Here is a 14,025-nt window from a genome sequence, read left to right as displayed (position 1 = left end):
GCTAGATTGGTCTCTTCAAAAAAGTTATCTTACATTTTTTCTATAAAATGTACAGGGAAGTCAATAATTGACCCCCTTAAAATTTACATGGGTTTTCCTATGTTCCGCTCGGCGACGCACCACCCGGTATAACATTTTTACGTCATTTATTTCATTAGATTAGATTAGAATTGATTTGAGCAGTATAATCGAGGTTTATTTCATTAATTAAATATGAATTATTATTAAGAATAATTCTGAGCTACTTTTAATTGATTTAGGTGGGGGCTATACATTCCACCCCACACAATAATGCCATATCTCAGAAGAGGATCCACTAGTGCCTTATAAATCATAAGAATTAATTTAAAGCTCAAAATGCTGCGTAAAATATAGAACTTATGAATGAGCAATCTTCCACAATGCCCAAGTATTTTATATGGGATACCTCTTGCAGAGCTTCATTTATATTTTCAAGCTTAATTTGATCAAATATAGGTCTATTTGCCATTGTTATGGAAAAAGTTATATAAGGGGATTTTTTAATATTTAAGGTTAATTTAAAAGTATTTAAAAAGTTGTTATAATCTTATAATATAACCATAGTGTCATCAGCATATGCAATGAGTTTTCCGTCAAATTCAAGTTTACAGAGATAATGTACATTGAAAAGGATAGGTCCAAGCACGGTACCTTGTGGAACGCCATGTTGAACTGTTTTGGCTTCACTTAGGGTATCTGTCACCCTGACATACTGTATCCTATCTTTCAGATATTTAGAGAAGACATTCAATACAGCACCCCTAACCCCATGCCTCCCCAAAACTTAGCAGCAGAGGATGTGATACAGTATCGAATGCCTTCGCCAGGTCCAAAAACAAAACAATACACTTTTCACCCTTACCTAAGTGAGACATTATTTGACACTAATTCGTAAACCGCATGTGATGTACTTAACCCCGACCTAAAACCAAATTGATTGTTCGATAATAACCCATTTAAATCCAAATACTCGACCAACCTAGCCTTAAGACATTTCTCAAATATTTTTGCCAGGTTAGATAGAGATCACACTTATTGACCTATAATTACTTATATCTTCTTTGTCCCCACTTTTAAATATTAGTGTTACAACTGAGGTCTTAAATTGTATAGGAACTTTTCCAACCAGGGGAGCAACCATTTTTCAAGCTTCTTATATAATTTATAATTTCATTAGCGTTGGTGGGCTTTAAGAACATTGAATAAGATGGACTATCTGCAAATCGCAAAACATTATCAGGGTCTTTAATTTTTTCTGACATTTGCTTACCTATGGTTGGAAAAAAATTGATGGCAAAATCAGCTATTTTTTTCTTTTCAAATATCTTTTTATTGTTCTCATCTTTTATGCAAGTTATTCCCGTCTGTGTTTGTTGTTCATTTGTTGCCTCTTTAACCAAATTATAATTTTTTTTACGTTTTGTTTGTTTTGATTAAATTTGTTCTTATAATAGTTATTTTTTGTGCATGCTATAATTTTGTTAAGATGGTTTCTATAGTTTTTATATTCATTTAATTTAATAGGACAGGCATTTATTTTAAGGACTTTTTTAAGCATCTCTCTATGCTTACTGGACTTAATGGATTATTCCATTTGTAATCCAAGGCTTTAGCTTATTATGATCAGGAAGCTTCGAATTGTGTTGACTTTAGTGAACTTTTTTCTAATTATTTTAGTGGAATATTTGAACCTTCTGATACACCAACTTTAATTGAGCCTACTCAATGTCAAGAATGTTTTGTAGGTAACAATATTGATAAAAATGACGTTAAATCCGCACTTATATCTATGGATCTTAAAAATGGACCTAGCCCAGACGGATTTCCTTCATTTTTTTTGAAGTCCAGTATTTAAGTCTGGAGAAAAAACTTCTGTACGGAATTACAGGCCTATTTCCCTACTAAGCCACTTTGGTAAACTATTTGAATCTTTGCTGTTAAAAAAATTATTCCTTAAGGTCAAAGAAGCTATTGATGTAAACCAACATGGCTTTTTCCAAAAAAGATCGGTAAAAACCAACTTACCATTTATTCTGATACCATTTATTCAGAGTATAAACGAAAGTATGGATAGGGCTCTGGAAACTTGTGCCGTGTACACCGACTTTTCCAAGGCTTTTGATAAGGTACATCATCCTACACTTTTCGTGAAGTTGGAGAATTTCGGTGTGCACGGGGCCTTACTCAAACTCCCTATTAAGTACGTACTAGAATCGCTATTAGTACGTTGTCATAAATGGAGTAAAGTCTTCCTGTACAACCGTAACTTCAGGAGTACCGCAAGGTTCTCATTTGGGACCGATTTTGTTCTCAATCTTTTTAAACGACATTGGTCAATGTTTCTCTATCTGTAAATATCTTGCATATGCAGATGACCTAAAAATCTTTACAACAATTAAGAAGGTATCAGATTTCCATGCCCTACAATCTGATCTTGCAAATTTTGAATAATACTGTATCCTAAATAAATTATTTATTAATCCAGAAAAATTTTATTCTATACTTTTTAGCAGAAAACCATCTCAGACACAAAACAAATGTGATGTCTATCTGGGGCACTATCTTGAAGTATGTAAAATTTATTAAGGATTTGTGTGTGACGTTGGATTCCAGACTGCTCTTCGACTTTCATATAGAAAACACTGTTCAGAAAGCTCTAAAAAAATCTCGGTTTTATATCTCGAATTACAAAGGGTTTTAGTAATCAATCATCATTATTATTATTATATAATGCATTCGTTAGACCTACTATAGAATATGCAACAGTAGCTTGGAATCCGATGTATCACAAATATATTGATCAGATTGAAAGGGTACAACGCAAGTTTGTAAATATAGTAAATTTCCGCTTTAATAGACAAAGACATTTTTTCACTTACTATGATAACTTAAAATTTTATGGTATGAAGCCCTTAGAGAGTCGTAGAAACAATTTTGATTTATAAAATTATTAATAATCTAATAGACTGCCCTCTCTGTCTCGAAAATTTACATATCAACGTTAATCCTTATATTTTGCGTAAAAGGTCGACATTTAGCATCTCAAGATATTCTTCAAACTATTTGTCTAACTCTCCATTGTTCAGATGTGCCCGTAGCTTTAATAATTTTCAAGAAACTAATTTAAATAATGATATATTTTTCTCCAGTATGGCTTCATTTAAGCGATACTTAAGAAATTTTACCTAATTTCGCAAGGAACGATAAATATTGTCCTATTTTTCCTATTGTCAATATTCATATGTATATATACTTCTTTATTGTTTATAAGAGATACTATTAAATAAGTTAGTTAGGCTTATATTACTTGGTATATTTGTTAGGTTTCATGAAAATGTAATGTTTGCCAAAGCGCTTACTTGTATTTAAATTCCTAAGATATTTTGTGCTTTCCTGTTATTGGATTGCTTAGTCTATCTGTAGGAGACCCGTATACTTAAATAAATAAATAAATAAATAATCATTTACTATATGTTTAGAATATTCAGCCTTTTTTATTAATATATTAATATTGCTTAATAAATGATTTAAAGCTTCTTCTGTTTGACTAAAATTTAATGTAGCATCCAATTTATATCAGATGAAAGTTTTTGTAATTTGTTCATAGCTATATCTTTAAGTTTTGTTTGAGACCTAGATGATGGAAAATTCAGAATTGAGTCATCTGACATAATATAAAGCATAAGAGGCAAATGGTCAGTTATATCACGTTCAATGATGTTCAATGATATAGGAATTTACTTTCTTATATGTTTTTGTCTCGTAAAAAGATATGATCAAGGCAGGTTTTGCTTGCTTCCCTTGTAATGTCCTGACACAGTATGGTATAAATCCATGCGAAAACATTATGGAAATATACATATTTACATCAGCACCATCCTTATTAAGTAGATTAATATTTATATCACCCAAAAAAACATCAGTATTACTATCGTTATTTAAATTTGTCTCAAAGTATATATTAAAATAATTTAAAAAATTATTTCAAGTTTAAGGATGGTCTTGTTTATTATGTTACTGAAGTGCCTATTTCTCATTTTTATATCCTCATCTCAGTCTGAAAACTAAATTCTGGGCTACCTGGTATATTTATAAATAAAATCGGAAAATGTTTACTTTATACATATATGCATGTATTTTATATATAATTAGCTCTGCGTGTATCTATAAAAACCTTCTACATGCAAAAATCAAAAATAACAAGCGGGAATCAGGTATAGGTATTAAGTAATGTATAAATAATTTATCATTGAAGCAAGGCAAAGTCCAACGTCACTGACGGAAGAGTGGTTCCGTATATGTTGGTGGGGGATACCAGAACAATCAAGTACCAGCATTACGCGTTAACACCGCCAACCGCCACTAACCACTACCAGGGAACCAATGAACCAAACAAAAAGTAGGCTTTTTGTCTTTGGCGCAGTGAACGTGTAGCTTCGAAAATTCACGGTACTATTACGTGTTTTATGCCATCCAAATAACTGAAAAATACGAATCACAAATAACACCTGCTTCTCCGCGAGTGGACAGTAGTTTTACCTGTTTTTAAAAGTGACTGGTTGCATCAGTATAGCGATGGTTTCACCAGTGTGACGTTTGACCTTTGTAAATATCTGTTTCGTCTGATTTTCTCTGCTTTAAAACTGCATAAATATGTCAGGTGAAAAACTTAATGGACATAATAAAGGTGCGCGGTTATGTCACATAAAGAAAGTGGCTAGTTTTGATGGGTATGGATTTAATTTACATGCAGAAAAGGGTAAATCAGGCCAGTATATAGGCAAGGTCGATGAAGGATCTCCAGCGGAACTGGCTGGCCTTCGACAGGGCGATAGAATTTTGGAAGTCAACGGAGAAAGTATTGGGGACAAGACACATAAACAAGTCGTCGAACTTATTAAGCAAAATGCGAATGAAACGAAATTAATCGTAATCGACCCTGAGGATGACTCCATTATATTAAGTATTAACAGTGAAGCAAAGCAAAATGCAGATAATAGCTCCAATGGCAAACAAGATGATAATTATTCCAACCACATTCCATCAATTAAGAAGGAGAGGGAAATGAATAGTACCTTGAATCTCAGCATGACTGCCGCTGAACTTCGTGCTAAGTTAGCGGCGAAGAAAAAATTCGACCCTAAGAAAGAAGCTATGGATTTCAAGCAAAAATTTGATATCGTGCAAAAGTTATGAGACTGTGTTGTGAGTTGAATGTAAATCTATGTATATTGTGTATGTTGTTTCTTTTTGTCGTGTAGCGCAACTTAGTTTTATAAAAAGTCATCTAGCAAGATCTAAAGGTTTGATTATGAATTATAGTGTTTATTATAATATACTAGGATAGGTATACCAGTAATACAGTAATGATTCTCAAAGCCTAAGAAATAATTGATACGCTAATATTATAAACCACTTAGATGAAAGAATTAAAAAGAAGATGTGAGTAAATAACATAAGTGTTTTTTTATCTAACTTAAATTCCTACTCTTTATTTCTATTTAATCGATAACAATTCTCAACATTAAAAATGTATTGATTTATTTTTTACATACATGCAACTGTAAATATTTTTAGAGGGATCTTGAAAACCATAGCAGATAAAAAATAATTTAAATTGGATAAATAATATAATAATACATATAAATAATAATTTAAAAGGCAAAACCAATTTTCAGTTTTCAAAATTTGACAATAGCTATCTCAAAAAAAATTATTTAATGTGAATTTTTAAAATTCGCTTTTGTAAGTTAGTCTTAGGCGAATAAAGTTGATATAAAGAAGTTGTATTTTTAATAAAATTTTATTACTTTTTTTAATATACCTGTCAAAGTTATGTTTTTTTAAATTTAACAGTATGGCTGTATTTATTTTTATTTCAATTTTAATGACATATAATTAAAAAAAAAACAAAATCGGTCATAAATACTTTATTTATGGAAATAACCCTAACACGTAACATATGAACAGATACGAAATAAAATTCTTTATTTAATAGAATTAAAAATAAATATGATGGGTATTTAAACATAAAAACAACCTTATTTTATTTCATAAAAAAAAACTTTTTGTTTCAAAACAACTAACGTTTACAAAGCAAGGGAATTTAAAAAAAAAATCGTAAATTAGTTTTTTTGCAATATCTATTGACAGCTATCGAAATTTGGGAAACATATTTGGTTTCGAGTTCCAAACTTTTTTCCGCATTTAATATTTTTTCTGTCTGCTATAGTTTTTGAAGTCCCTATGAATTAACTTAAAAACTCACCCTGTATAATTTTATCTTCATTTAATATTTTTGAAATTAATTAAAATATGGCTTCTTAAAAATTTGAAAAATGATTATACATACATACAGGGTGTCCAGAAAGGTACATAGGTGCAATCCTGTAAAGGACTGATAGCTGACCTAATTTTAAACATTTTAAGCCAAACATATATATACCCTATTCTTTTTACTGTAGCAGCAATGTGCCTCCTTATTTATGAAAAAGTACTATAAATAAAGGATGAGTCTTTCTTTTTTTCTATGTGGGAGAAAGTTATAAGAACAGGTAAACTTTTGATTTTGATTTGGTTGGACCAAAATTAAATCGACACGTCCTGTATCGTCTCAAATACAATAGAGTTCTAAAATTCGGCACAATGGTTAAGGCACAGATGTATATAGCTTCGCACGGAGCTATATACAGCTGTGGTTAAGGCAAAGTTTACAGAATAGAATACTATTATTCTTATTTATTAGTATTCTATTTTGTAAACTTTGGTTAAGGGTTTATTAATATAAGCCGGTGGCCAGTGTCGTGCAGTCAGTTTAAGGTTAGTTTTTGCCAGGTAGGTATGGGTTTTACACTTTTTTTTATTATGTTAAATAATTTTGTATTAGGATAAATTTATATATTTGATAAAGTTATAGATTTGAATTTTTTCTCTTAGATAAAAAATACAGGCTAAAGTATGGTTGGTAGTTATTTAATAAATTACAAAAAAGAATCCTAAAAATCTAAAAGTTATATAAAAAGCCAAAGATAAACATAATACTTATTTAAAGAAAGTCACAAATATTCTTTATTTCGCTTTATTAAAAAGAAGCAACTTACAAAATTGTGCAATATTAGAAAGTGGAATGATTAGAATTATAAATAAAACTTGGTTTTCTATACTAACAATAGATTTAGATTTTATTAATAATATGACTTTAATATTTTAGAAATTGGTTTGACGTTATTTTGCACGCATTATTGCATTTACCTTAGTAAATGTAACCAGATTATCCATACATATTTTCATATAGTGATAAAAAACACTTTTTAATTTACATTATGATAAAATAGCGCCCCTCAGGTTGATGGATATTTAAAGTTGGTTCAATATCAATTAAAGTAGTTAAAAATTACTTATGAACTTTTTTTTTAAAATATTTTATTGACTATTTTAATTAGTTTATCACATTAACATTACATTAGAAAAAAATATATGTATACAGGGTGTTTGGAAGGTGAGTAGCCAAACGGAAATGGTGAATAGGTGAGGTTACTGGCTATTTAAAACGCATAGTTTTTTTCCTCAAATTTAAGGAGTAATATATTTTTTCCTTTTTTTATAAGATTTTCCCCGTTTTTTTACTTTAACCCTAAATTTTTTTTTGCCCAAAATTACGCACAATTAATTTTATTTTAAAGACTAATGTTGTCTCATTCAGATTTAGGTAATAACTGAGAAAAATATTTAAAGAGAAACTACAAACTTGGAGTAACAAACTTCCTCAAATCAATAGAAAAAAAATGTTACGTCAACAATGTTCAACATGTTACAATGGAAAAAATAATAATAAAAAAAAGTTGTGGGGTTTTAAAATGCGCTAAAAAACTTCTCTAGTTAATAATCTTTCTAACGATGTGCCACATGTAACAAAAATAATTAGGTAACTTACGAAAAACAAATAAGTTTGTCGTCAAGGACGCGTGAACCAATTTCTTGAAAGCAACCTAATTGGGCAGGTACTTATGCCTCTTTCTAACATAGCTAAATCTGTTGTGCTGTCTCTTTCACCGTTCTAAAACAGCTAAACCTATTGTGCCCTTTCGTTTTCATGACCCTTTCCTTTACAGGTTGATTAAAAAAAAACATATTTTTTACTTCAAATCGTTTATTTATAAGTCTTGCTTAAATTGATGGTTATTATTTCTAATACACGCGTAACATCGCTTTCTTATTTCTCTTTTGGTATACTGTAATGTTAGGTCCCGTCTCATTATTTCAAAAGCGTCATCAATTGTTCCCTTGTATTTATATGTTCGAAATACACAAGTTCTTTTGCACGGCCCCAGATGTAAAAATCAAGCGTGTATGACTGTAGGTTCTATGGTTTCTTCAACAAAATTAAAAAAGGTGTCTCATATTTTGTTCTTCTTTATCAACGTACTCGTAGTTTACAGCATTGCTCGAGTTTTCTTTGGTAACGTTGTCCACCGCTGCTTTCAAAAGTTCTCTTACATCTTTGACTTTAAAGGTACTAGGAGGAGGTATGAAAAATTAATTCGCAATGATGAGGTGGCATACGAAGAACAGAAGAATATTATATTCTTTGGCCATTTTATTAACATGCCGTTAATATGTTGCCTTATTATCTCTTACTATTATCAAAAGCTCTACTTTTACGGCATCATTATCAAAAGATATTTTTTCATCATTGAGCCAATTTTTTATTTCCCCCTAGCATTACAAAAATGATCTTTACTGTTTACTTCCTTACGGTAATGTTTAACTGACTTAGATTCGAATTCCAATAAACCACCATCTAAAAATCTTTAGCGCTACCAATATGTGTATTTATTAATCTGCTACCTTTACTGGGAGGAACTTTCAAGCTAGTCGATAACCCTTCTAGAAAAGCCTGGCGAGAGCTTTTGACATCTTGGTCCTGCTCAGGGTGTATTCTTCGTTAACCCAGGTTTCATCTAAATAAAAAATGTTTTCCTCTTCCCTTCGGTTATTTTTTTTTAATTTGCGTTAAATAGTCTATTCTCCAACACTTTTATAAAAGGTAAAAAACACGAAATCTACAGCATCACAAATACATTTAATAAAATTACGAAGGTTACATGTTTCGCTCGACTAGAGCATCATCAGACCTAAACAATAATTAAAATTATGTAACCCGAAAAAAGGAGAATTTAACAAAAACTTACCATAACATACACAAAACACCTGACATATAAATAAACAAAGCTTACAATAAAGTGGCACTATCTATGTACAAAGAACTCAACTAAACAATCAAATCACTTTATACATTTTAGAAATCTAACCTCATTTAAGAGTCTAGAACTACTTAAGGTTATTAAAAACTAGGTGGCCATCAAAATCAAACCTTTCATTAACACAGGACAGATCTGGGCTTTTAAAAGCTTTACTAATCTCCATTGTTTCCAACAAGTCTAGTTTCTTACTTTTGTTGCATTGATGCAGTATTTTTATATTTTGGCTGTCAGGAAAATTATGTTTGGAGTCGAGGAGGTGATTAGCAAAAGCTGATCTGGTCACTGTGATTTCGGTATTTTTAAATTTATTATATTGGGCCTTGTGTTCACTAATCCTAGTAGAAATCTTCCTACCAGACTGGCCGACGTACACTGCAGGGCACTCTTTACACCTAATCTCATAAACTCCTGGAGAACATAGGGGGGGTAGTTTATCTTTAGTTTTAATTAGATGTCTTTTTAATGTATTATTGATCTTAAAAGCTGGGGTTATGCCAAAGGGAGAAAAAAAGCGGGATAATTGTGACGAAATTGGTCCAAAATAAGTAAACGACCTAAAAGTTTTGATATAGTTTGTTTGTTGTCTGATAAAATTAAATGATAATTTATACTTGTTCACATACTGAAAATACATTTTATATATAGGTTTAAGAGGGAAAAAGTTACTGACTGCTAGTTGTTTAATGGTAAGGAATTCATTTTTAAAAGCTTCACCAGAAAGTGGGATGTTAAAAAGTCTGTAAAATAAAGAATGGAAAGCAGCAAATTTATGTGAGGACGGTGATGTTGAATTATATTGTATAATATTATCTGTTGTTGCTTGTTTACGAAATATTTCAAAGGATATCTTATTTCTTTCCCTCTTAAATAATAAATCTAAGAATGGTAAGGTGTTGTTCTGTTCCCGTTCGATTGTGAACTCAATTTTAGAGTGAAGAGAGTTGACATAATTATGGAAGTTTGTAAGCTCTACCTCAGTTTTATTCCAAATCAAACATATATCATCCACATACCGTTTATAAAAGATGATGTTATTTTTAAAATGACTGCTCATTATTTTTGTTTCTAAGTTGCTAAGAAATACTTCACTAAGAAATGGCGATAAACAAGAGCCCATTGCTAGTCCTTCTTTTTGTTTGAAAAAACGGTTGTTAAATTGGAAAAAAATTTGATCTAACACAGTAGAAAGGAGCAAAAGTAGATTTTCCACCAAGAGTGAATCAAGTTTCCCCCTGAGAAGATCTTTGACTAAGACCAGACATCAGCGGGTGGAATGCTTGGAAATAAGTTTTTCACGTCTAGCGATATAAGCTGGGCTGTCTCTCGAACGTGAACATTCTGAATACTTTTGGCAAAATTCACTGAATTTGTTACAGAATATGGCGCTTTGAAGTTTGAGACATTTCTAAGAACGTTGTTAAGCCAAGATGATAACTGGTAACAAGGGGAGTCAACAAAGGAAACGACAGGTCTAATTCATTAAACTACTAAAGCTTTTCTACCAGGAGTCTTCTTAAAATATCAGGCAAGTTCACATTGTTTTCATCTTTACTTTCACTGACAAATTTTGTAAACTATTGATTCCCCGATTCCTGTCAAATTGGCACAGGTAGAAACTATACTTCTAACGCACAAGTGCATCATGTACGTTTAGTACTATATTTATTACTTGAGTTCCTAGAATACCTAATACCACAATATGAAACCGGCTCTTAATAAGAAAATAATAACTTTCTATTAATTTGATGCTTGCCTAACTTTTACTTTATTAAATCAACTCGACAAATGAAACCAATCACGTCTTCACGTCTTTACCAAAAAATGTAACGCCAATGGGTTAATGCCGCTTTTGGCTGTCGACCCTTTCTTGTGCTCCTATGCAAAGAAAAATATTAATAATATATATATATATATATGTATATATTATACTAATATAGTATATATAATAGTATATATATTATAAATATATATACTATACAGGGGGGGTCGATCCAAATTAACCCCATCTTTTTTTTTCAAATGGAAAGCCACTTTTTTTAAACTCTCATTGAAAAGAGCCCTTTTTTTTGATTAAATTGCCCTATTTACTTTTGTGATTATCTAAAGGAGAAATACGAAAAAAAAAATAAAAACCATGAAATTATTAAAAGTTGCGTTTAATGTATAAGATGCTCAAAATAAGCACTATTTACTTGTTGGCAAAGCCCAAGACGATAATAAAATTCGTTTCTGACATTTTCTAACACTTCTGGAGATATTTGTCGGATTTCTTGCCTAATACGTTCTTTGAGTTCGTCTAGGTTTCCTGGTTTGCTCATATAAATTTGACTTTTCAAATGTCCCCACAGAAAAAAATCAAGTGGGGTGAGATCGGGAGAACGTGCCGGCCACTCGATTGCACCCCTTCTACCAATCCATCTGTTTGGAAAATTGTCATCTAAATACTGGCGTACATTACGGGCATAATGTGGGGGAGCACCATCTTGTTACATCCAGATTCTTTCATCATACAAATCTGGATCGAACTGACTCAGATATAAGGCACGTAAGACTGGAACTAGTTCATGTTCCAGAAATTCTAGATATATTTCCCCAGTTTCCCTTACCCAGTGTGGGTTCTCGTCAGACCAGTAGCGACAGTTCTGCTTATTAACATGGCCATTTAGGGTGAATGTAGCCTCATCAGAAAAAAGGATTCACTCCGAAGATATGCGATTTTCATCAATGGCGTTCATCATTAATTCACAGAACTGAACTCTGCGATCTGGATCGTCTTCCAATAACTCTTGAACGGGTTGCATTTTATAAAGTCGTTTGTTTGCACTTTTTTAAATTTTTAGCACAGATTTATGATGAATAGAGTTTTTGCGAGCTACTCTTCTCGCTGCAGTTACCGGATTTTCTTCCACCGCTAACAATACATTTAATTGGGTGCTTTCATCGATTTTAGAAGACCTTTGTCTTGAAACATCCCTCACGTGCTTCTCGAAATCTGCTTTCGATTTTACTAACCGTACCTTGGTTAATAGGTGGCAAATCTGGATATTTCTGCCTGAATAAGTGGACAACCTCTAGCTGAGTACGACTTCTGTCCTCATAATCAATCATCATTAAGATTTCAATCTTGTGGGATTCGGATAATTCGCATTTTTTCAATATAAGTTAACTTATTTAACAACTGGTTGAAATTCAATTTAACAGTGACACTACAACAATGTCAGGAAATGTCTCGATACCAATAAAATAAACAAACACGCCAAAAATTTACCAACACAAAATATTTCGAGACCTTTAATAATTTAATGGTTTTTATTTTTTTTTGTATTTCCCCTTTAGATAATCACAAAACTAAATAGGGCAATTTAATCAGGAAAAAGGGCTCTTTTCAATGAGAGTTTAAAAAAAGTGGCTTTCCATTTGAAAAAAAAAGTTTGGATTAATTTGGACCCGCCCTGTAGGTGAAAAAATACAAAAACTATCTTGAAATGTGAAAAAAAATAAACAAAAATCGACGGGTCTCAGGAATTTTGCGAGATAAAATTTGATTAGTTTTAACTTAATTTATTCCAGTTAAAGTCACCACACTATATACAGTGTGTATCCTATGCAATAAGTCGATCCGTTTTTTTTTATTGCAACTTTTGCATTTTTTCCAGTAAATATCCAAATTTCACACTTAATCGGTAATAAAGGGCAAGTTACAATTGATATCTAAGCTTATTTAATTTGTTTTGTCTAACGTTTATTTAACCAAATACCATGAGTTCCAAATCAAGTGTTTTTATCAAGATCAAAATCTGTGTTAACTGAGAGAAAAAGAAGAAGCATTGAAAGGTGAAAAATAATTGTAAAAAAAAAATTGAAATAAAATACTTTGTTAGATGTTCAAACCTTCGTTCAAACCTTTTTAAAAATATTCCTAGATATTTTTAAAAAGGTATAGGATTGTACACTGTATTACCGATTAAGTGTAAAAATAATATAAAAAATGCAAAGTTGCAATAAAAAATTTTAAATTGGATTTCGAACTAGACATGTTTGACTTAAAATCGTCGAAACTAGGTTAACTATCATACCCCTAAAGGATTGCACCTATTATCTGGACATCCTGCAAATAGTTTTGTATTTAATTATTACAATTTTTTTATTATTTAAATAAAATAACAAAAAAATAATTTGTAAGAACGATTATTATTTGATACATTTTTTTAATACAAAAAAGTGAAAAGTTTTTAATATTATATTTTAATATTTAAAGCTTTCATTATTTATTAAGATCATCTTAATTTAAGAATTAAAGAAAAAACCATGCATAGTATGGAAATTTGCAACGGAATCTTTACAGCATATAAAATAAAGTTGTGTAGATTTATTTAGATATTTCTTTCTAAAAAATAAAATATAAATAAAATTAAAACAGTGTCATAGGTATTACTCTAAAATGTTGCACTATTAAAATTGGTCCTCAAACGTTTTATTTATTAATATTTAGTTCAATTACTAAGTTCTGGTTTATGTTAATAATAACTAGCGAAATAATAAATAATACTTTTTATTTTTGTATCTTTCTCCATGGCTTTTAATGTATATAGGACCAATATATTTTGATTATTTTTACTTATTATCTTCATGTAAATTCTCAGATGACTCTAAAGATTCACTGCAAGTTTATTCTATTTGGAGCTGAAAATGTCGATAGTCACTGGAATCTTTTAATATAAAAGTTACATTTTCAAAATTA

General features: G+C 30.8%; 1 protein-coding gene across 1 annotated transcript; it reads left to right on the top strand.

Moving 5' to 3' along the window:
- Positions 1-4,342: 4,342 nt before the first annotated feature.
- On the top strand, positions 4,343-5,480 carry LOC126748536 (Na(+)/H(+) exchange regulatory cofactor NHE-RF2-like). The gene has a single exon (XM_050457841.1). It carries the CDS (start codon positions 4,675-4,677, stop codon positions 5,215-5,217), a length of 543 nt encoding a protein of 180 aa, XP_050313798.1. The 5' UTR covers positions 4,343-4,674; the 3' UTR covers positions 5,218-5,480.
- Positions 5,481-14,025: the final 8,545 nt, after the last annotated feature.

This window comes from Anthonomus grandis, chromosome 22 (genome assembly GCF_022605725.1).
Source record: "Anthonomus grandis grandis chromosome 22, icAntGran1.3, whole genome shotgun sequence".
In the NCBI taxonomy this organism is placed as follows: domain Eukaryota; kingdom Metazoa; phylum Arthropoda; class Insecta; order Coleoptera; family Curculionidae; genus Anthonomus; species Anthonomus grandis.
Note: the sequence above shows the minus strand (reverse complement) of the source record. Positions and strands in the feature narration are given on the sequence as shown.